Source organism: Dreissena polymorpha, chromosome 3, assembly GCF_020536995.1.
Source record: "Dreissena polymorpha isolate Duluth1 chromosome 3, UMN_Dpol_1.0, whole genome shotgun sequence".
NCBI classification, from domain to species: domain Eukaryota; kingdom Metazoa; phylum Mollusca; class Bivalvia; order Myida; family Dreissenidae; genus Dreissena; species Dreissena polymorpha.
In genome coordinates this window covers 112,753,717-112,779,337 of record NC_068357.1, presented here as the reverse complement: position 1 = coordinate 112,779,337, position 25,621 = coordinate 112,753,717, and the positions used below count along the sequence as shown (strand labels likewise).

General features: G+C 36.3%; 2 protein-coding genes across 5 annotated transcripts in view; one reads left to right on the top strand and one right to left on the bottom strand.

Moving 5' to 3' along the window:
• LOC127871067 (uncharacterized) overlaps positions 1 to 24,959 on the top strand; it is a 28,070-nt gene extending 3,111 nt beyond the window's left edge. Inside the window, exons 2-4 of one of the 3 annotated variants that reach the window (XM_052413715.1) lie at positions 3,083 to 3,249; positions 3,707 to 3,842; positions 24,451 to 24,959. In XM_052413715.1, coding sequence (XP_052269675.1) covers positions 3,083 to 3,249; positions 3,707 to 3,842; positions 24,451 to 24,944 — 797 coding nt within the window. In that variant the 3' untranslated portion in view covers positions 24,945 to 24,959. Of the gene's footprint in view, positions 1 to 3,082; positions 3,254 to 3,706; positions 3,843 to 8,149; positions 9,361 to 24,450 lie in introns of those variants that run through there. The other 2 variants (XM_052413714.1, XM_052413713.1) reach the window with 2 other exon arrangements.
• LOC127871069 (caspase-7-like) lies at positions 13,221 to 19,401 on the bottom strand. Of its 2 annotated transcripts, none has more exons than XM_052413718.1 (2): positions 19,169 to 19,401; positions 13,221 to 18,786 (listed from the first exon to the last, which is right to left on the bottom strand). In XM_052413718.1, the coding sequence occupies exons 1-2, from the start codon at positions 19,196 to 19,198 to the stop codon at positions 17,980 to 17,982; spliced, it is 837 nt and encodes a 278-aa protein (XP_052269678.1). In that variant the 5' UTR covers positions 19,199 to 19,401; the 3' UTR covers positions 13,221 to 17,979. The 2 variants fall into 2 exon arrangements, with proteins under 2 accessions (XP_052269678.1, XP_052269677.1); XM_052413717.1 differs by having other exon boundaries at positions 13,221 to 18,825; positions 19,169 to 19,394.
• Positions 24,960 to 25,621: the final 662 nt, after the last annotated feature.

The window sequence follows — 25,621 nt, the reverse complement described above, 5'->3', positions numbered from 1 at the left end:
TAAAGAAATATCGCATATGTTTGTTATGTCTTTGTGCGCTCGACCGCTGTTTGGTATTTAACTGTTTAGTTATATTTTTTCCATATCTTTAATATATCTTATTTATATGTGACTATGTGCTTATTTTGTGAAGAAATAAAAGATTCAAATACACTTGGAGACCCTTATAACGCTTACACATATTTCATGCTATTTTAATCTTGAAGTACATATAAATGTTCACGTGTTACATACATTGTCAAACTATTTAAACCTTTTACATCTTACATGTTATGTTAACCTTCAGAAGTGCTATACAATTTTACAGCAGTTTCCATAGTATTACATTTACCCGATAAGTTCACAAATGTGTAATGCGGTAATCTATATTCCCTTTTTAAATTAATTCCGACATGTTAAGCAATTGAAAACATTATGATAAAGGATAACTCTATTACATTTAAGTTCATTAAATATTTTTGTGTACGTGTTCATTTACATTTCCCTCTTTTATTTCATATAATGTGTATGCTTTTGTTGATGATGATGCTTAATTCATAATTATATAAAGTATGTAATATTATTAATATCCATTTGCTTTTTACTATTATTGCTTCTTCCGTTACTCCATTTATAACTTTCAACTACCTGAATTACACCTTCAAATCGCACACCCAACTGAATGTGTAATTCGTTTCTTGGGTAAATATGGGAGTGGACTGGACATCGGTGAAAGTGTAATTCGGTCCTCAATTAAATATAAAATGTGTAATTCGGTAATTACTTAGAAATTCTTTATCATCTTAAGGCTCTTATCAAATTAAAATCGACATGTTGAGCATTTTTATCATTGTGATAAAAGAATACATTAAATATTTTAAGTGGAATTTGGTTTTAAGATATGCGCACATTTCACCTTTTCCAACTGTTGTCTTAAAAGATTAAAAGCTGAAACATAACACAATTAACAAAACTATGACGCAACCCTAAAAATGTAGTTTACTATTCAGTTAAATAAAAAACATGTCAGTTAATTTTGGTTGAAGTATAGTGTAATTCGGTATTGATATTCCGTACTCAGTTGTAATTCGGTGAAAAGTGGAATTCGGTTGTAATTCGGTGAAAAGTGGAATTTGGTGTTTCCATGCACCCTTCGGAAACCTCTCTGAAAGTTAAACCTTTATAATTTATATTATAATTCTCTCCTTAAACCAATGATTGGTTTAAACTATACTTTTGAGGACTTGCCAGTACACCCTAATAGTTGGGGGCAGTACAGGGCTATTCATCAGGTTATTGGGAAGAGGCCCTAGCCTTCATCTTTGTGTTTTTGTGTTGTTTTTAACCAGGTTTTCCGAAGGAAAAAACTGGTTATTAGATTGGCCAATGCGGGCGGGCTGGCTGGCTGGCTGGCGGGCGGGCTGGCTGGCGGGCGGGCGGAACAAGCTTGTCCGGGCCATAACTATGTCGTTCATTGTCAGATTTTAAAATCATTTGGCACATTTGTTCACCATCATTGGACGGTGTGTCGCGCGAAATAATTACGTCGATATCTCCAAGGTCAAGGTCACACTTTGAGTTCAAAGGTCAAAAATGGCCATAAATGAGCTTGTCCTGGCCATAACTATGTCATTCATTGTGAGATTTTAAAATCATTTGGCACATTTGTTCACCATCATGGGACGGTGTGTCGCACGAAAGAATCACGTCAATATCTCCAATGTCAAGGTCGCCACGACTAAAAATAGATTTTTTTTTAAAACAAACTTACAAAGGGGGTTTATTTTGTTTGTTCATTTCAAAAGTTCAGTTTGAGTTTTCTCCCTTTATCAGATTTTTTTTTCACAATGAAAACCTGGTTTTGTGACAATTTTGTCCCTTGTTTTTATTGAAACAGGGTCTTTTTCTTTGTGCAAAAGACACATTGTGGTTCATTCTTAATCATATTAGAGTTGAACTTGATTGCTTTCTTTTTTGGAGATGTCTAAAATGTCTAAGTAAAAAAAACAACAGTTTGTCTTACAATTAAAAAAATAACCGTATTTTCAATTGGGAAGTAGCCGAATTTCGGCCTCTGTTATATAATGATGTAAAGCCCTTCAGTATCAAACAACCATACGTAAAAGTCAGCAGAACGCTAGCAATGGGAAATGTACTAGTACAAGACCTAAAGCAACAACTTACCGTCGAGCTTGAATAAAAAAGCCTCCCATGGAAGATATAGAAAGTCACATTAAATGGGTTATTTTGGTTTTGACTTAGATTAAATAACGGAATTTAATTTATTGATAAAATGTTTAAACCATCGGTAATGTAATACATTGATTAAAATGGGTCCCATAAGGGTCTGGTCGCCTGCCGTATTTTTAATTATTGGACTTCAATCCTTTATATATTTTAATTAGCATAATACAATCTCAATGAACACTTCATCAGACTTATCATGTACATTGTCATTGCACAGAATTATGCTACAGACCACTGCCTGTCAACCACAAAATAGTGGGCACTGAGAAACCACCACAATATTTGGCAACTGCTTATAAACTCATATAGGGGGCACAGCACAAACACCGGCATATTGAGCCTTTACTCCTTAATCCTTGTAGTGGGCACTGTCTATACACTATTGGGACACCTCTAATAAACCTTTATAGTTGACACTGCTCTTACCCTTCACATTGGATCACTGCTAATAAGCCCTTATTAAGGGGCACAAACCATCCAACCTTATATTAGGACAGTTCTTATAAGCCCTAACATTCTATCATCATCCATAAATCCTAATATTGGAAAATTGCCATTCAACCGTGTTGCAATACCACTCATAAATACTAGAATTGAGTTTATGTGGTAAAACCTTAATGGTTTTTAAAATGCCACCCCATCAACATTACCTGTTATGTTACCATTACTGATATTGTAAAGAACACATTGTATATTTTAAAATAATATGTGTACTTAACTTGTCTTGAATAAAATATATAAATGCAACACAAAAACATAAGCCCATAAAAAGCTTGAGTGCTTTTTGAGGGTGTGTTGTTATTCTTGTTGTTTTATTATGTACAAATAATTAAAAATATATACCAATGCACTTCAGCAAATGAAATGGTACAAGACCTAATAGACAGTTTGGTTGATAAGGCATGCCTAAAGAAGAATCATGTTCAAGTTCTTCTGCAAGAAAGTGTTACCAAGCTAAATCTACACCACATTGGACCAGCTTTACAAGACTCTGTTCTTCAGACAATCTCTATTCGATGTCCTGTGAGTCAGTATTTTTGACACTCATTTTAAATGTTTTTGTGTATCATTTGTTTTCAAAATAAACTTCATTGAACATTTTCCTTTTTAGATATTATCTGAACTACATAATGAAAATTTCGATTGTTGTTGTGATTAGTGTTTTAATTATATTTCTAGACTATGCTTATAAGCTTACACATAAGTAATTGGTCATTGACATGTTTTTAGACTGGTTGATTTGTAAAATTGCAAATAATAAACAATTGGTTTGTACATATCCAGTATTAAATGTAATAAGTACATGAATATACTATACCATAATTTTTTTTATGTTACATAAAACAATTTAAAAAGTGATGCCATCTTTACTACACATAGCACCAAAAAGATGGTGTATTCATCATTGCTATGGCAAGATATACATACATGTATATTTAGACAACATGGGTCAGTGATGCTCTTGCTGATTTCTTTTCAGAGACTGACTGTTTTAGATTTGTCTTTTGCACAAGTTTCACCAAGAAGTATGTGTGATTTTCTAAAGTGCATACCAGAAATAAAACATCTTAATCTGTCCAATACCAAATGCAATGACCAAGTCCTGTCTGTTATTGGTAAGTTGAAATGTGCATAATTAAGCAATAAAGTCTAAGTGATTACAATAAGTTGAAATTGTTTATTAGTGCGGCTGTTTTTGGAGAAACCCCGAGATATTGTCAAAGCCAGCTCGTAAGGCGTCCGCCGTGCTTTAACTTAAACCCTTTGCATGCTGGGAAATTTGTCGTCTGCAAAAAATGTTGTCTGCTGAATTTCTAAAATTAGCATTTTCTTTCATTTTTTTCAAAGAACACTATCAGAATAGCAAACAGTTTGGATCCTGATGAGACGCCACGTTCTGTGGCGTCTCATCTGGATCCAAACTGTTTGCAAAGGCCTTCAAAATTCGGTTCCAGCACTGGAAGAGTTAACATTGGCTCTAAAATCAAAGTGCTTCCACCTACATTTTTGAAACTTCATGTGTAGCTGTACCTTGATGAGTTCTACATGCCACACCCATTTATAGCTCAAAGGTCAAGGTCACTTACCTCTTAAAAGAAATTATTCTGACGAGCATTTATAAAAAACTGCACCCTCAGCCGAGCGTTGGCACCCGTTATGCGGTGCTCTTGTTTATTGTCTTAATATTCCTGATTATGTCTTTGCTTACCTTACCACTTGTTTGTTGTCAGGCCTTCCCTTAGGCCACGACTTTTTTTTTTATTGGTTTACAAAAATTATTTTGAAAATGGTCCATCGGGCGGTCGAAAAAAAAAAAAACATCATTGGAAAAATAAGTTAATACTAATAACATCAGAACAAAGACATCATATCTTTTATAACCTTAACACAGAGACGAAAAATCTAATTATGCAATGAAACACATCTATATCTTTAAATGAAATGAGTCACCTAAAAGCACCTTTTGTAACATCAGGCAATTTTAAACACTCCATTAAATGACATGCGTTCTTCTCCCATTAAAACGAAAAACTGCGCTTCATTTCCGTAATTCGATGCGCACCATTACGCAATGCGATGCCCGTTGCATAAATCTTATATAAGATAAACTACTCATACACAAAGTTTGTGTTTGCTCTTATTGGACTTATGACATCGTCCATGAAAAAAAATCGAGGTAGATCGATCCCCGCGTCGTCGCGGTAATGTTTGTTAAAGTTGTTGTTGTCGTGAAAACTCGTTGATTTACAACGCAACACGTCTTTTTTAAACTGACGCGAATTAATACAATCATATTTGTCAACTTGGCTTTTGCTTTATTTTGATAATTTAATCCAAAGTTTAATGTTAGCAAGTGTTTTTACTGGAATTGTAAACAAGAAGCCAGTTAAAGTCTTCTGAAAATGTGCAGTCTGTGTGAATTGACAGTTTGACGTCATCAAAGGAAAGCCGCTTGCTGTCTGAAGCAATAAAGCGACAAATTTCGCGCCGACAAAATTGGCTTCCTTTGTCTAGCAATCAACATGCCGAACCAATCGTGCGTTTGTTTCTCAATTGCAATCCTCCAATTTAATAATAGCACGTGCATAGCTCCGCCTTCGAATCTTTTGCAGAGAACGGAGGCGGAGTTTAACGGTTAATTGAGCTAGTATTTTTAATACGCAAGTTGAGTTCCGATTTGCCGAAATTACTCGGCCCCAAAGACCTATAGGTCTTTGCTCGGCCCTAAGCATTAAAACGACAAATACATTTATCAATGATTTTCTGATTTCCAAACTTTCTGTACAGTTCCTATAAACTATGGCGGACGTGTTTACAAAATTCCTAAACACATATATCGTAAATAATGGCAGTGTTTTATTGGATTATTTATACTAATTATCAAATTGCAAGGTAATACTTTTTTATCTACTATAATATCGGGTATGTTTAATATAATAAACATGTTAAACAATATAGTTGCGTCACAGACTCGGAAATAAATTTTGATGCGGTCGACATTTTACTGACGCTGATTTTCCTATTGTCTGTAATTAAATAAACTTTGAGAAGTGCCCATAAAAGGACTGGTACATACTGTGTCACATTGAAAAATATCCCAATCTCTGTAATATATGTGAACCAATCGTTGATTGTACTTACTTGATTTTATTCGCAACCGTACTCAAACCGGATCGTTTTTTTTTCTCGTTTCGCTCGTTTTTCAGTGCGGTCGGGAATAAAATATATAAAAAAAGACGATTTTCCGATTTTATTTTTTTTCCCATTTTCCAAAAATTAGGGTCGGCGGTTTTGTAAACCAAGAAATTTAAAAGTCGTGGCCTTAAAGGTAAAATCTCATAAGGAAAATGCATACAAGATTCAGTCTGAGTTGGCGTATAGGCATGCCTGATTAACCCTTTACCACTTAGATATGTATTTTGACACATTTGTTCTCCCATAGAAAGTTACATTTAATTAAAGACCTTTATTAATAGATTCTAATTTTAAAAGCTTCATTTCCAACCATTAGTTACTGATGAGCAGCAAGCGGCATTAAACCTGAGCAGATGACTCGCAGGCTGCTCTGGTTTTATGCTGGATGCAAAAGCCATTTTCACATTGCTTCTTATGGGGGAATGGGTTAAGAAGCATTTACAGATGTTGTTTAATGTGCCATGTTATTATAATAGAAGAAGATTTAAACAAGTTATTTTTATTATGCCCCCCTTCGAAGGGGGCACATGTCGGTCGGTCCTTCCACCAGGTTGTTTCCGGATGATAACTCAAGAACGCTTGGGCCTAGGATCATGAAACTTCATAGGTACATTGATCATGACTCGCAGATGACCCCTATTGATTTTGAGGTCACTAGGTCAAAGGTCACGGTAACCCGAAATAGTAAAATGGTTTCCGGATGATAACTCAAGAACGCTTTGGCCTAGGATCATAAAACTTGATAGGTAGATTGACCATAACTCGCAGACGACCCCTAGTGATTTTCAGGTCACTAGGTCAAGGTCAAAGTGACCCGAAATAGTAAAATGGTTTCCGGATGATAACTCAAGAACGCTTATGCCTAGGATCATGAAACTTCGTAGGTAGATTTATAATGGCTGGCAGATGACCCCTATTGATTTTCATGTCACTAGGTCAAAGGTCAAGGTCACGGTGACCCGAAATAGTAAAATGGTTTCCGGATGATAACTCAAGAACCCTTATGCCTAGGATCATGAAACTTCATAGGTACATTGATCATGACTCGCAGATGACTCCTATCAATTTTCAGGTCACTAGGCCAAGGTCAAGGTGACCCGAAATAGTAAAATGGTTTCCAGATGATAACTCAAGAACGCTAATACAGGATCATGAAACTTGATAGGTAGATTGATCATGACTCGCAGTTGACCCCTGTTAATTTTCAGGTCACTATATCAAAGGTCAAGGTCACGGTGACCTGAAAAAGTAAAATGGTTTCCGGATGATAACTCAAGAACGCTAATGGCTACAATCATGAAACTTCATAGGTACATTGATCATGACTGGCAGATGACCCCTATTGATTTTGAGGTCACTAGGTCAAAGGTCAAGGTCATGGTGACCCGAAATAGTAAAATGGTTTCCGGATGATAACTCAAGAACGCTTATGCCTAGGATCATGAAACTACATAGGTACATTGATCATGACTCGCAGATGCCCCCTATCAATTTTGAGGTCACTAGGTCAAAGGTCAAGTTCACGGTGACCCGAAATAGTAAAATGATTTCTGGATGATAACTGAAAAACGCTGATTCCTAGGATCATGAAACTTGATAGGTAGATTGATCATGACTCGCAGATGACCCCTATTGATTTTCAGGTCACTAGGTCAAAGGTCAAGGTTACAGTGACCCGAAATAGTAAAATGGTTTCCGGATGATAACTCAAGAACGCTTATGCCTAGGATCATGAAACTTCATAGGTACATTGATCATGACTGGCAGACGACCCCTATTGATTTTCAGGTCACTAGGTCAAAGGTCAAGGTCACAGTGACAAAAAACATATTCACACAATGGCTGTCACTACAACAGAGAGCCCATATGGGGGGCATGCATGTTTTACAAACAGCCCTTGTTTAATAATATAATTATTGCTGACTGCTTCATCCATTAGTTAAGATCATTACGTTACATGTTAACCCTTTACCTCTCAGATGCACACTTACACACATAGGTAGTCCTTGGAAGATACTATTGAATTTTAGACCTTTCTTGCTAAATTCTAGTTTTAAAGGCTTCATTTCTAACCATAAGTTCCTGATTAGCTGCAAACAGCATAAAACCTAGACAGAAAGCGAGTTACTGGCAGACTGTTCTTGTTTTATGCTGATTGCATATAGCCCTTGTTACATTACTCATGTGCGAGAAAGAGTTAATAAGGTGTGTTTTAAACTGCTTGCAGGTCACAACTGCCCAAAACTTCATCACCTGGCCATCAACTTCACCCCTGTCACAGATAGTGGGCTGTTCAGCCTGTGTCAGGCACCGATGGACACTGCAGGATGTAAACAGATTACACATCTTGACATTCGAGGAACGACTGTGAGACTCAGAGGAGCATTGCACTGCCTACAAAACTTACCGGATATTCACTATTTGGGCTTTGATAGTATCTGCGATGTCATCGCAAAGGATATTGAACTAAGGCGAAAGAATGGCAAGGAAGCGAAAATTTATAAATTTAGAGAAATCTGTGATGATTTTCTAGGCACAAAACCAGATTCAATTTTATCTGTTTGCCAGTGGTGCCCTTATGTTTGTAAGGCTGTGTTTACTTCAGGGATAACAGATGAAAACTTCAAAGCGATGTCGGCTCTAAAACATTTAAGAACTTTACACATTTGTTCAAGTGGAAGCAATGCCGTTACCTTTACTGCTGGTGTCCTTTCACTACTTAAGGATATAGGCCATCAGTTGGAAGACTTCATGTTGGTTGACGTTGATTTTGTGGACTTGACTGCAATTGGAATGTATTGCAAAAACCTAGCATCGCTCACATTGTGGACTCAAGACCAAACGGAATCACCTACAAATGCTATAGATTTGCAGGGACTGAATCTTTTTCAGATATACAAAAAATTAACTAGTTGTGTCATATGCATGAATCCGAATTTCGGACCAGGAAAAGTGATGACGGGTCTTTCAGTCCTTCTTAAAGCTGCACTCTTGCTACAAAGGTTGTCACTGAGTTATATGGAAACTCTTACCAGTGATGTGTTTATGGATGTTTTGAATTTTAACCAATTAAGTCACCTAGAAGCAGCTTGTTTTCCCAGTTGCCCCAATCTGGGGCCGGATGTGGTTGTTCGCTTGCTGCAAGGTTCCAATCAGTTGCAGAAACTTGACCTGACTCACTGTGAGAAAATAACAAGGAAAAATTACGAGGAATTTAAAGCTTTTGTTGCACTAAATAATTTTAAACTGGATATTTCATGGATATAATTATTAATATTGAAACTATAAACATTATTGTTATGGTAAAGTTTATTTATAAAATATATTGGTAAATGACTGTCAGTACTTAATCTTTAGAAGGTTTTGTAATTTAAATGGTTTATAAAATGTATGAACAACATTTTGAATGATTATTATAAAGGAGTTTGCAAAACATGACATTTAATTTGGAACTATTTTAAATTCTATTAGTTAATATTATTTGTTTAAAACAGACTTGTTCAAAGTTTGGAAAAATGACATTTAAAAGTTTGTCATAGATTCTAACAAGTATATATACACTTTATTCAAACAAACGGGATAAAACCCCTGACTGTGACACCAAATAAATGTATTTAGTTGTTTATGGATAAACTACCTATCATCAATCAAAGCGCTGAAGGCGCTGAATTTGTTTGCTATTGCATAATCTTAGAAGCAACTCAGTTTTAAAACTTATGTTATAGCTTTTTATATCGCAAGTTTGAAATGAACACAACCCATTCAAATTTTAAAGAGTGTGTCTTAAAGCACAGGTCGAGATGTGTGTGACTGTTTATCCTCATATTTATGTTATAGAGAGAACTTAGACACAATAACAACAATATGTCTTTTTCACAATTGGTCGCTGCAATGGCAACCATCTTCAGAATTGTGTTTGCCTTGCTAAAGCATAACAAGCCTATAATCATGTACATGTTGTGATATGTGTATCTAAAACTTAATCTATTTTCTTTAAATTATTGAGAAACAATTTTGCCCACATGACATACATTTAATGCAGCATTAAGCCCCGTTTTTCCTGAAAGCAGCCAATATGTACATATTTCAATGATAAACTTACCAATGTCATCGCACAAGCTGTAATAAACACTAGACTGGCCAATATGTCCCACAAGCTCCTATTGTTGACATAATTACAGGCTGTCGTCTGCTACAGTGTACCAGTTAAGTATAAACAGAAAAGCATTTGTGGTCTGCTAAATTTGACTGGAGTTATCCACACAGGCAGACATGGGTTACGGGTCCTACCGTAGCTAAGGCATACTGATTTGCAAAATTGCGTCTGCATTATTTGTGAGCTTCGCTCACAAATAAAAACTAAGCGTTTGTACCATATTTCATTGAAATTTTGTTTTAAATACGCTCGTGAAAAACGCAGCATTTTAAAAGGCAGTCTATTAAATGAATGCTTGAGTGGTGCAGTGGTACCCAGGGTTGGCACCAATCGACCGCCTCCGGTTTTAACCGGCGGTTTTTACCGGTTAAAACCGCCCTGGTCAATACTCCCAAAGTGGTCATTACTGGTCAATACTGGTCGATTGAACGTTACCCCCTATTTTGATTAATATTCCATGCCTAATTAAACAATATTGATAATATAAATTAAACAGACCTGTTGCCAATAATGTCTTAAGCTATTAATACCCACTATTTTATACTTGTTCATGCAATAAGTAGGCCAATCTCTCAAAACTTTGCAAATTAGTCAAAGTTGGTCAATTGGATTTTTCTGGTCGATTGAACTTTTTTTCAATTCTAATGAATTATGAATGCTCAGATAATTCTGTGCTTGATTCAACAAGAACCTGTCAATTACAGTGTATGGGTTGTTCCTCATGCCCCACTGTGCCCACAGTCTTCTCACAGTCTTCTCACCTACACATGTATACAGGTTGGGGCACTGATAATAGGGCCTTAAATGGCACCTTTTGACACGACCCTTACTTTTCATGTATTCTTGCCTAGATTTCTTTAAATACTTTATAAACAAAATACAAATGTGTGAAAACTCTTTTATTTTCCATTGATATAAAAATAAAAAAACATAATAAATAATAATTAAAAGAAAAAAATAATTGAAAAGAAGAGTCAAGAGTAGACCCACAATTGGAAATCATTATTTGTTGTCAAAATCAAGAACTTTGATTGCTTATTCATTTGAATACCAATTGAACTTTTAAATATGAAAGGAAAAAACACTCTTAATACAGAAATGAGACATATTAGAAGTAACTATTAAATTAATAGCAAGTAATCTCCTTTTGTGTGAGTGATATGAAATAGCCTAAGGGCAGTTTTGCTTCATTGTCAATATCAGAGACATAACACTGCATGCATTTTATGACCAATTAAGGCTTAGGGACCAAATTTATGACCCTAGAAAACACAAGGTTTCTGATTGTCCATCTGCTTATCAAATAGATATATCAATAGATAAGTGAAATACTATGGTAACTACAATAGTAATAATACTTTTAATAACAGATGTGATACACTGAGATAAAGATATGCCTTAGTCCTTATGTATTTGAGGCCGTTTCCATAAATAATAAAGAAGTCTTTTTTTTACAGCTTTAAAGATTTTTTTACAATAAATAACTCAAAAAAGTTAATAAATTACATAACAATTATTGATTAATATAAAATATCTCCTTTGTGATGTTTAAATGCTACAATTTTCAATCGACCAGTATTGACCACCGGCCCGGTCAATACTCAATTGACCGGTCAATATGCCAACCCTGGACTGGTACCCAGTACGTTATTTGCTCATTAGGTCCCAGGTTCAAAATCTATGAAGGCAATATTTTATATTTAACTTTTCTCTTCATTTTTTTCAATATAAACTAATTTTAAAATGATGATTATTTAAGACTATCCTAACTTCTAGTAGATACTTGTAAGTACATACTTTAAATCGAATTATTGAAATATACGAACATCTGTAAGTCTTTAAGAGATGGAACAAATGGAATTCTTTCCTTATCAATGTGTGGCGCTAAGAATTAAAAATTTAGCATCACATTATTAAACACTCGTGCGGTATGTAATTAAAAACCAAACTATAAAAAATCGTCTTAAATTGTATTTAAAACAAAAGCAGACAATGAATTAACAGCATGTGATATGTGTTGAGAAATTCAAACTATGATTGAACAAATACATCGTGAGTTCTTGACCTATATGAGTCATGCACTTAGAATTCTGTGGTACAAACCAGTTTACATCACCGTGCCAATGCGATGGCCCCAGCTTTATTCTTCTATGTGTGTATGTTTTGTATTGTGCTGTTTCCTACTGTTTTGGCAATTGGTCACTTGCCTTAAATAAAGGACCAACTAATTGTTTATAATGAGAATGCAATACTGCTCCAGCAGACAGAGTTTCACTTCTTTATATTTATTTGGATACATTGATGTACATATACACTTATTTCGTTCATAAATATAATATACACCCGACATAAGTTATTACGCAACTATCAATAAAATCAACTGCTCACCAGTGTGAGAAGTGTGGAGTCGCTATTGTGGTCAGTTTCTGTCAGTTGTTTTGCGTTGTCTTGATTTAGCTTGTTTCCACTCTAGAGGCAACAGTTTTTGCTCAACATTGATCAAACTTAGATATAATGGTTATGTTGCCAACATCTAGGCCAAGTTTGAATAAGGGTCAAGTGGGGTCAAAAATAGTTCAAGAGGTCAAATCTTAGAAAAAACCGTGTGACGTATTTAGAAGCCATATCGCAATCTTGAGGAAACTGGTTCGAATGTTTATCTTCACACTATCTAGGCCTCAGTTGAATATAATTCAAGTGCGGTTAAAATTAGGTCACCAGGTCAAATTCTGCAACAAAATGTGCAAGCACTGTCTGTACAAACCAGTATTATATTTCAATATTGAAGGAAATTGGTATGAATGTTTATATTTAAAATATTTAGGCCAAGTTCGAGTTAAATGTTAAAAAGCAATGTTAACACTCTACAAGCATTAATATCAGTCAATCTTCATGAAACTTGGCCCGAATGTATATATGTACATAGTCTAGACCAATTTTGAATATTGGTCAAGTGGGGTTGAAATTCGCTCCTCCAATCAGATCTTACAAAACCATCGTTACCATTGTAGAAACCACATTGATGAGACGAATTTATATTGACCATTTATCGGCAATGTGTCAAATGTTAAAGTCTAAAAGGTCACTGGGTCAAATCTTTTGGTGCAATGTGCGTATTTGTAAGGAAAAACAAATACATACATTATGTTGCTTAAGATTTTATTTGCAAAAATAGCGAAATGTCTGCACATAGGAAAAACATTTTGTTTGTGTATTATTTGTACATTAAATGTACACCAATATACAAACACAAATACATAAATATTTACAACATTAACAACAAAATCTCGGCAGTTTCTGAGATACAAACTTTCGAATGCTAATACTAATACTGCATTTGTTCAATCCATTCAACACCCGTTCTTACATTCATGCTCTTTCAGGTGTGAACCCAGTCTGTTTGCGAACATATTAATCATTCATCAGCATATTACCTCTGTATCCATAGAGACATACGTTGAACAGTTGGCATCTAGCTGTTCCCATGGAGATATAACTTGAACAGTTGGTATACATACACCTTTCACATGCATACGTTCATGTTTTGTTCGCGTACATACCTCTCATATACATATTTATTATTTACGGAATATTCTTTGCCAAAATGTCAAATAGCAGCAGATTAATAACGTAATGAATCCACATCGTAAAAATATTTGAAAATTAAAACGACACTTGAATTTCATGTAAAATGACAAAACACAACCAAACAATAAACAACCCAAGAAAACCAACTATTGAAGTCGAACTACACCTGGGGTATTAACACATTTATTTCAACAGTTCTTTATTTTGTGTGTGCAACTGAATGGACATCTTAATCGCCATGATTGAGTTACGTTTGATAACATATTCATTATAAGGATATACAAATATAAGCCATATTCGCGTTAAAAGTAAAACAACACATAACATTTAAAGGAAGTACATTATTCTCATTATTCAAAGAAAGTAAATTGTATTATTTTGTCAAACACACAATTTTATTTATTAGTGTTGGTTTCATATATAAGAAAAGAACGGTACAATAATTTATAGAATAATTCCCTTACTCCGTTAATAATTCAACTGGTTTTATTTAATGTTTGTGAGAATCGACATGTCAAACCACATGTACTTTTTTATAACAGAACAAGCCTATTCAATATTGTACTTGAAAAAGCTTAATAATTACAAATACTACTTACAAAAAACACTACCCCATCTTCGTAAACAAAGATGGACACACTAGCAGTAATAAATATGTACACGTTTTTAGACTATAAAGGAAACCCCATTTCATGGCAGTACACAAAAAACAAAAGCAACACTACAAGACATTACAAATACTAAAGATCTTTGATCATAATGCTTTAACACCTTGTGATATTTCAAAACCAGGCATGAAAATATAGCATTTTAATTCTTTTTTTTTTCTTTTTAACATTATGATATGCTGGTTTCTTCCGGGAATGTGCTTGAATATGCATTGTAACATCGTAGTCTTTCATTATGTCCGTAATTTAATCATTTATTTAACATCAAAATCCAAACTGTTGACCAATATATTGCGTATTGAACATGTTGAACGCTAAGTTTGTGATAACAATTAAACACGGCGTTAAGATACACAGGAGTTATTACGGAGCTGAGTAAAACATTTAAAATCGTATGTTGTGCCATTTTTGAATAAAAAACGCTGAACACATTATGTACAGGATAAAAATAACTTCAGAATAAAAAGCAACAATACCCCCTAAAAACAAAATAACACCAGAATGGAAAACTGTGTAACATGTTTAAGCGATACGCGGAAAATAATCATATGGTAGAAAAAAGAAAAATTGTTAAGCATTCACTGCAGACACATATTAAATATGTCCAAAAAGCAATGGCACATTTTTTGTACGTTTCTACATAATAAAAACAAGTGGTCAATACGTGAATGCTTGTGTGTTAAATCGATAAATTGAATTGAAGTAATACAATTACTTGTCAAAACTCCTCTGCATTAAGAGGACACAAACAACACCAACTTAAGATTTTGATTGGATGAACACACAGGGGTAATCATAGGCAGTAACATAAGTGGAGCCTCGATCTCGAATAACGGAATTTTATGAACTTGCATTAAATGTTCTCACAGGTTAGCGTGTGCAGTCCGCAGAGGCTAATAAGGGACGACACTTTCCACGTAAAATTGATTTTCGAAAAGAAGACACTTCCTTTAAACGAAAAATGTCATGAAAGCGGAAAGTGTCGTCTTTGATTAGACTGCGGACTTCACAAGCTATTCTGGGACGATACTCACGCACATGCATACAACCACGATACTCACGCACATGCATACAACCACGATACTCACGCACATGCATACAACCACGATACTCACGCACATGCATACAACCACGATACTCACGCACATGCATACAACCACGATACTCACGCACATGCATACAACCACGATACTCACGCACATGAATACAACCACGATACTCACGCACATGAATACAACCACGATACTCACGCACATGAATACAACCACGATACTCACGCACATGAATACAACCACGATACTCACGCACATGAATACAACCACGATACTCACGCACATGCATACAACCACGATACTCACGCACATGCATACAACGACGATACTCACGCACATGAATACAACCACGATACTCACGCACATGAATACAACCACGATACTCACGCACATGCATACAACCACGATACTCACGCACATGAATACAACCACGATACTCGCGCACATGAATACAACCACGATACTCACGCACATGAATACAACCACGATACTCACGCACATGAATACAACCACGATACTCACGCACATGAATACAACCACGATACTCACGCACATGAATACAACCACGATACTCACGCACATGAATACAACCACGATACTCACGCACATGAATACAACCACGATACTCACGCACATGAATACAACCACGATACTCACGCACATGAATACAACCACGAAACTCACGCACATGAATACAACCACGATACTCACGCACATGAATACAACCACGATACTCACGCACATGAATACAACCACGATACTCACGCACATGAATACAACCACGATACTCACGCACATGAATACAACCACGATACTCACGCACATGAATACAACCACGATACTCACGCACATGCATACAACCCTGTTTCACAGAGCGAGGCTCATTTAAAAAAATGACTCCAATAGTAAACAAAAATTTAAGGTCAAAAATATCTTTTCGAAGCGACACACATTGAAAGACATACCAAACTCGTTTTGGATAAAGCTTAGTGAATCAAAAGTTTATTGACTTTAACAAAGAGTTAAGAGGAAAGACATGTATTTATTTATTGATTCCGCGAATGGATTATACAGAAACACATATATTTTAGATTCATTAAATGCATACAAAGAACAAAGTTCTTACACTAATAAACACTGTACGGATTGTTTCAATGCTGTACCAATAGCTTTTAAACGTATTCACTGTAAAACTCTGCTCATGAAACGTGTGTCGCCATACAACTGTCAATAATACATTATTATTATTTTAATACACATTTCCAAAGAAAGACAAACTCTGGTGCAATATTCATGAAGCCGTCAACAAATGTATCCTTATAAAGAAATCTGGAAGCATTAAAAATTAACAGTCCACCAATAAGTAACAATTGAAATAATTACATGAAGACGGACATGTTATCCAATAGAATTCCAACGATGAGCACATGTGTTTTCTTTAGTAAAGTATTGCAAGTTCTTTATACATTTCGCATTTATTTGCAAGCCTTTTAGAATGAACTGTCGATACGTTGATGATCTGGCCATGTATGATTTAACATGCACTATACTTAAAACAACCTTCCAGTTGCTCCAAACTGGGATCTTAGTTAGGTTTTGAGGAGAGTCTCATCCAAACTTAAGACAAAGAATGAGATGTGTGTGTTTAAAAAAAACACACACACTTACACGTGTTATTTATATACAGATTAATTTTGCAATGCTTTATTAGCAAATGCAAAAAGGTATTTCCTGACAGGTTTATTTTAATTTTAAGTTCACCATTATTTAAAACAGCATGGTGAACGATGCCGACGCCTATGCTTTCTATAAGAAATCCTACACTTTCAAGTAGAATCCCCCTTCGACGTTTAATGAATACGACTCATGGCCTTTTGATCTACCAGACCTGACACTTGAGGTAGGGGTTGTAGCGTGACGTATAAGGACACTTGGACAAGTCATTATCATCATCACCAATATCATCATCATCATTATCACCAATACCATCATCATCATTCTCCTCCTCCTCATCACCATCAATAATAAACAAATCACCGCATCCTTTTCATCTTCGTCGTCGCCATTTAGAATAAAATATCCGGCTAATAAACTTGAATAGAGCAATGGTCTTAGCTTGCTCTTCACGACTATGTCCAATATTGGCTCTATATTTTCCGTTTTGTTAGTTACTGCGCTGTTCGATTCAATGCTCATTTCGTTTTGCTTAACCATTGACTTCATGTACGAGTAAAATAACTCCGTCTGACATACAGGCTTTTAGTCAGTTTTATTGATGACAAAACTGGCAAGGCATGCTTGCCATAAATTAGTTTGTCCTTTGGTCAATGGAGGCGATTTTTCGTTTATCTTTTATGTGGAAGTTTATATATCAGCAAAAAGTAATTAAACAATAGCAAATGGCGTAGCACGATCAAATTAATGAAAAAAAAGACCTTAGACAATAAAATGTGGGCGGAAACAATGTATATGTTTGCAACTGAATTCTGTCAACTTTCATTCAAAGCACAGTTACACTTTAATATTATCTGTTAGGTAATTGTTCACAAAGGTAATTTTTTAGTTTATGACCAATATTCACCAGCCAGTCGCACTAAGTACATTCATCCTTTGGATGGAAGATCAGATCCTTGGTTAACATCGACGTGAATGACGGCATTTGCTTCTTCCGGTTCTGTGCCGGATCTGCCGTATTGGACATGTAGCGTTGTTCGGTGTAGGCCACCAGCTTAGCGACTTTTGTCAGCAGCTTTTGAATTTCCAGCACGGTCCCGTATTGGTCTAATATGCAGCACAGCGACTGGATGTACCACGACCCGTTGGTGGAATTGCGCCACGAATAATACCCGGGGACCGTTGAGAACGATAACAGGAAGTCCGCCTCGCTTGGGATTCGGATGACTTCCGATATTTCGAGGTCACTTTCAACGACATGTTTTGCGTCTACAACATCAACGTTAGTCCCAGATTCGAATTCCTTGCCACGACATGCCTGAATGAAGAACAATTTCGGCTTTCCGGCAAGCGTCGGGCAATGGGCGCCTTTGAAATACTGGAAAATCTCCTCCAGGTCTATTATGTCGTCTGTCCCGCAGATCTTGCCTTCCTCCCCGTGGCTCAGCAGTACCGTCACAAAACAGTCCGCGTCAAAGTGGTCTTCCTTTGCCACTTTTGCGAACTCGTCTTTCATGACCCGGCATGTGGCGTTATGGTGGTGGACCAAATCGAACCCCAGACGCTGCAACTGCGCTGTGATGAGCGTGTGATCGATATCCGTTCCCGATCGTACACCGTATCCGCGTTTTTGCATGTCGTCTGTGAAGTTTTTGTTGTTGATAATTACAGCCTTTCCGCGCCGTGGAAAATTCATTTTGTATTCATCCTTTTCTGTGTCTTTATGCTTCAGTAAACGTAACGTGTATGAGTTATCTCTCACAACCTACATAAATTGCATGCATTTTATTATCACTACTAGTAATACCGGTAGTTAAAAGCTAATGAACCCAATATTCTTTTTTGAGCTGATTATTCATTTAATATGGAAACATGTATTTATAGATATACTGAACGTAATTGAAATCGTTGAAATTCTATCCTCTATGGACGAAACCGAAACAATACATGTATATGTATAATCAAGTACTTTTCAAGCAGCAAACAGATAAAATTACATGTGTGCAAGTTTACGTAAACACACACATTTATGGTTTAACTATGCTCGTCTGAATTCAACCAGTTTACGATTATTATCATATAATCCTAAGGTTAATTTAATAACTCACCGAATCACCTGTGCCTTCTGATGCGTCCATTTTGTTCCGTTTATAAATTTGTGTATTGAAGTTGAGTTATTGTGTATTGGTAGCACCGTTCCCGAGTGGTTATTCATTCACAACGTAGATCTATCGAGACGTAAGGGAAGTAACTATTAATATTATATAATTTCCGGGATCATGTTCTCAACTATTGTTGAGTAACCAGCAGTGTTGGTAGTTGTACACAACTGGCATTTCCAGTCGAGTGATAATACTCCCTGAACCATTTGCCGGTACTGTTGAGCCAAAATTCCTGCAAACATAAATTGTAATAATATATTTTGTTTAATAGATACACATACACATAATTATACGAAACTGTTCAATCGTAATTCCTACAAAAATATTACAATACAATATAATAATACATTTATGTAGTATCATGTACTGATGTTTCATACAAATGTGCATAACCTTATTTATTTATTTAAATATGCACTAACCAGTATTGCATTTACGATGCTGCCAACAATTACACTCGTCGCATGGTACAGCGTGCATTCGCTACGTAACAGGTTTTGTACATTTTCTTCACAGATATACAGAAGCCATGATTATGGTAAATACATTAGAAGAAACATTTTATTTATACCGCAATACACCAAGGGTAATTACATTATAATTTTCGGACACATTAATTTTTATCTCATTTTCGGACACCTACAATTTTAAATATTTTTCTTATCTAAATTTTCGGTCACGAAAAAAACTCATTTTTCTAAGGTTCGGAAAACTTAGAGTAATGACGGTTAATACGGTATTATGATATTCTCCTTAAATCAAGCATTGGTTTAAACTATACTATTGAGGACTTGCTAATAATACCTAATAGTTGGGGACAGTATCGAATAACCATACGTTAAAGTCAGCAGAACGCTATCAATGGGAACACTTCATCAGAAATGTGTATGCATTGTCATCCCTTAGAATTATGTAACAGGCCACTGCCTGTCAACCACCTTATAGTGGGTACTAAGAAACCACCACAATATTTTGGCAACTGCTCATAAACTCTGATAGGGGGCACAGCACAAACACCAGCATATTGGGCCTTTACTTCTTAACCCTTAAAATGAGCACTGTCTTTACACCACACTATTGGGACACCTCTCATAAACCTTTATAGTGGAGCACTGCTCTTACCGCTCATATTGGATCACTGCCAATAAACCCTAATTTAGGGTCACAAACCATACAACCTAATATAAGGACAGTTCCAATAAGCCCTAATATTCTATCATCACCCATACATCCTAATATTGGAACATTGCCATTCAACCCTGTTGCAATACAACTCATAAACACCAGAAATGAGGTTCTGTGGAAAACCCATAATGGTTATAAAAATTCCACCTCATCGACATTACCTGTTAGGTTACCATTACCATTACTGATATTGTAAAGACCACATTGTAGATTGTAAAATAAAATGTGAACTTAACTTGTCTGGATTAAAATATATACCGGTAAATATGGAAAATGCAACACAAAAACAAAGCCAATAAAAGACTTAAGTGCATTTTGAGGGATTGTTGTTATCCCCACGCTTTTTGAAAAAAAGGTGGGGATATTGTGGTTATCTCCGCCGTCCGTCCGTCCGTCCGTCCGTCCGTCTGTCTGTCTGTCTGTCTGTCCGTCCGTCCTGGCCACTATCTCCTCCTACACTTAAAGCACTAGAACCTTGAAACTTACACACATGGTAGCTATGAGCATATGTGCGACCCTGCACTATTTGGAATTTTGATCTGACCCCTGGGTCAAAAGTTATAGCGGTTGGGGTGGGGCCGCGTCAGAAATTATCACTCCTTTTTTAAGGTTATTTTACATTTACTTCTTTATTTCTACACCGATTCACTTCAAATTGATACTGGACCTCTCTTATGACAATACGGTCAATCTCAACCATGCATGGCCCCATTCCCAACCCTGGGGCGCCCCGCCCACATAGGCCACACCCACCAAAAATTTCCATTTACTATATTTTTTTCATTTCTACACGGATTCACTTCAAATTGATACTGAACTTTTGTTATGACATTAGGGTCAATCTCAACTATGCATGGCCCCAATCCCAACCCTGGGGCGCCCGCCCACATAGGCCACACCCACCAAAAAAATCCATTTACTATAATTTTTTCATTTCTACACGGATTCACTTCAAATTGATACTGAACTTCTCTTATGACATTAGGGTCAATCTCAACTATGCATGGCCCCATAACCAACCCTGGGGCCCCGCCCAAATAGACCACACCCACCCAAAATTGCCTTTACTATAATTTCTTCATTTCTACACCGATTCACTTCAAATTGATATTGAACTTCTCTTATGACAATACAGTCAATCTCAACTATGCATGGCCCCATTACCAACCCTGGGGCGCCCCGCCCACATAGACCACACCCACCCAAAATTGCCTTTTACTATAATTTCTTCATTTCTACACCGATTCACTTCAAATTGATACTGAACCTCTCTTATGACAATACGGTCAATATCAACTATGCATGGCCCCATTACCAACCCTGGGGCCCCGCCCACATAGACCACACCCACCCAAAATTGCCTTTTACTATAATTTCTTCTTTTCTACACCAATTCACTTCTAATTGATGATGAACTTCTCTTATGACAATACGGTCAATCTCAGCTATGCATGGCCCCATTACCAACCCTGGGGCACACCTTGGTCAAACATTCGGCGTGGGGATACGCGTCGGCCTCTGCCGCGCCATTTCTAGTTATTTTTGTTGTTTCATTATATTCTTAATAAATAAAAATACATACAAATGCACGTCAGCAAATGAAATGGTACAAGACCTAATAGACAGTTTGGTTGATGAGGCATGCCTAAAGAAGAATCATCTTCAAGTTCTTCCGCAGGAAAGTGTTACCAAGCTAAATCTACACCACATTGGACCAGCTTTACAAGACTCTGTTACCAAGCTAAATCTACACCACATTGGACCAGCTTTACAAGACTCTGTTACCAAGCTAAATCTACACCACATTGGACCAGCTTTACAAGAGCTAAATCTACACCACATTGGACCAGCTTTACAAGAGCTAAATCTACACCACATTGGACCAGCTTTACAAGAGCTAAATCTACACCATATTGGACCAGCTTTACAAGACTCTGTTACCAAGCTAAATCTACACCACATTGGACCAGCTTTACAAGAGCTTAATCTACACCACATTGGACCAGCTTTACAAGAGCTAAATCTACACCACATTGGACCAGCTTTACAAGACTCTGTTACCAAGCTAAATCTACACCACATTGGACCAGCTTTACAAGAGCTAAATCTACACCACATTGGACCAGCTTTACAAGAGCTAAATCTACACCACATTGGACCAGCTTTACAAGACTCTGTTACCAAGCTAAATCTACACCACATTGGACCAGCTTTACATGAGCTAAATCTACACCACATTGGACCAGCTTTACAAGAGCTAAATCTACACCACATTGGACCAGCTTTACAAGAGCTAAATCTACACCATATTGGACCAGCTTTACAAGACTCTGTTACCAAGCTAAATCTACACCACATTGGACCAGCTTTACAAGACTCTGTTACCAAGCTAAATCTACACCACATTGGACCAGCTTTACAAGAGCTAAATCTACACCATATTGGACCAGCTATACAAGAGCTAAATCTACACCATATTGGACCAGCTTTACAAGAGCTAAATCTACACCATATTGGACCAGCTTTACAAGAGCTAAATCTACACCACATTGGACCAGCTTTACAAGAGCTAAATCTACACCATATTGGACCAGCTTTACAAGAGCTAAATCTACACCATATTGGACCAGCTTTACAAGACTCTGTTCTTCAGACATTTTCCTTTATAGATATTATCTGAAATACATAATGATAATGTCAATAGTGGATTTGATTAGTGTTTTCATTATATTTCTAGACTATGCTTATAAGCTTACAGTTACACATTAGTAAGAGATCATTGACATGTTTTTAGACTGGTTGATTTGTGAAAATGCAAATAATAAACAATATGATATTGGTTTGTACATATCCCGTATTAAATGTAATAAGTATGGAATTTATTATACCTTCATTTTTTATATATTACATAAAACAATTTCAAAAGTGGTGCCATCTTTACTACAATGAGGACCAAAATGATGGTGTATTCATCATTACTATGGCAAGATCTACATACATGTATATTTAGACAACCTTGATCATTGATACTCTTGCTGATGATTTCTTTTCAGAGGCTGACTGTTTTAGATTTGTCTTTTGCACAAGTTTCACCAAGAAGTATGTGCGCTTTGTTAAAGTGCATACCAGAACTAAAACAATTTAATCTGTCCAATACCAAATGCAATGACCAAGTCCTGTCTGTTATTGGAAAGTTGAATTGAGCTTAATTCAGCAATAATGTTTTCGTGATTACAATATGTTGTTATTTGTTATTGTCTTAATATTCCTGAACATGGCTTTGCTTACCTTCCCACTTGTTTGTTAATGTCAGGTCTTCCCGTAAAGGTCAAACCTTTTGCATGCTTGATTAAAAAGTTATTACAGATCTCGTTGAATGTGCCATGTTATAATAATAGGGAGAGATGCAAATAAGTAATTGTCCCCTACCGGTTTCACCGGAGGAGACTTATGGTTTGCGCTCTGTCCGTCCGTCAGTCAGGTTTTTCTGGATCCTGCGATACTTTTAAAAGTTCTTAATATTTTTTTCATGAAACTTCAAACATAGATAGATGGCAATATGGACATTATGCCCGTAATTTCATTTTGTTCCTACGTCAAAAATTCTGGTTGCTGTGGAAACAAAACAAAACAACAAAAAATCTAACAATGGTGGAATTTCTGATAATGGTTGAGCCGGTAGGGGACCATATTGCTTGACAATAGCCTTGCTTTTATTTAATAATGTCATTATTGTGGACTTCTTCATCCATCAGTTAAGATCATTACGGTCAGTTAACCTTTTAGCACTCAGATGCACACTTAGACACATTGGTAGTCCTTTAAAAAAATAATATTGAATTTAAGATCTTTCTTACTTAATTCTAGCTTTGACGGCTTCATTTCTAACCATAAGTTCATGATGAGCTGCAAACAGCATAAAACCTAGACAGAAAGCGAGTTACTGGCAGACTGTTCTTGTTATATGCTGATTGTTTATGGCCATTGTTACATTACTTATGTGCGAGAAAGAGTTAATAAGGTGTGTTTTAAACTGCTTGCAGGTCACAACTGCCCAAAACTTCATCACCTGGCCATCAACTTCACCCCTGTCACAGATAGTGGGCTGTTCAGCCTGTGTCAGGCACCGATGGACACTGCAGGATGTAAACAGATTACACATCTTGACATTCGAGGAACGACTGTGAGACTCAGAGGAGCATTGCACTGTCTACAAAACTTACCGGATATTCACTGTTTGGGCTTCGATAGTATCTGCGATGTCATCGCAAAGGATATTGAACTAAGGCGAAAGAATGGCAAGGAAGCAAACATTTATAAATTAAGAGAAATATGTGATGCTTTTCTTGGCACAAGACCGGATTCAATTTTATCTGTTTGCCAGTGGTGTCCGTATGTTTGTAAGGCTGTGTTTACTTCAGGGATAACAGATGAAAACTTCAAAGCGATGTCGGCTTTAAAAAAAAAGAACTTTACACATTTGTTCAAGTGGAAGCAATGCCGTTACCTTTACTGCTGGTGTCCTTTCACTACTTAAGGATATGGGACATCAGTTGGAAGACTTCATGTTGGTTGACGTTGACTTTGTGGACTTGATTGCAATTGGAATGCATTGCAGAAACCTGGCATCGCTCACATTGTGGACTCAAGACGGAATCACATTCAAATGCTATAGATTTGCAGGGACTGAATCTTTTTCAGTTGTACAAAAAATTGACTAGTTGTGTCATACGCATGAATCCAAATTTTGGACCGGGAAAACTGATGACGGGTCTTTCAGTCCTTCTTAAGACTGCACTCTTGCTACAAAGATTGTCACTGAGTTATATGGAAACTCTTACCAGTGATGTGTTTTTGGATGTTTTGAATTTAAACCAATTAAGTCACTAGAAGCAGCTTGTTTTCCCAGTTGCCCCAATCTGGGGCCAGATGTGGTTGTTCGCTTGCTGCAAAGTTCCAATCAGTTGCAGAAACTGGACCTGACTCACTGTGAGAAAATAACAAGGAAGCATTACGAGGAATTTAAAGCTTTTGTTGCACTTAATAATTTTAAACTGGATATTTCATGGTTATAATTATTAATATAGAAACTATAAACATTAATGTTATGGTTAAGTTAATTTATAAAATATATTGGTACATGACTGTCAGTGCTCTAATTTTAGAAGGTTTATAATTTAAACGGTTTATAAAATGTATGAACAACAGTTTGGA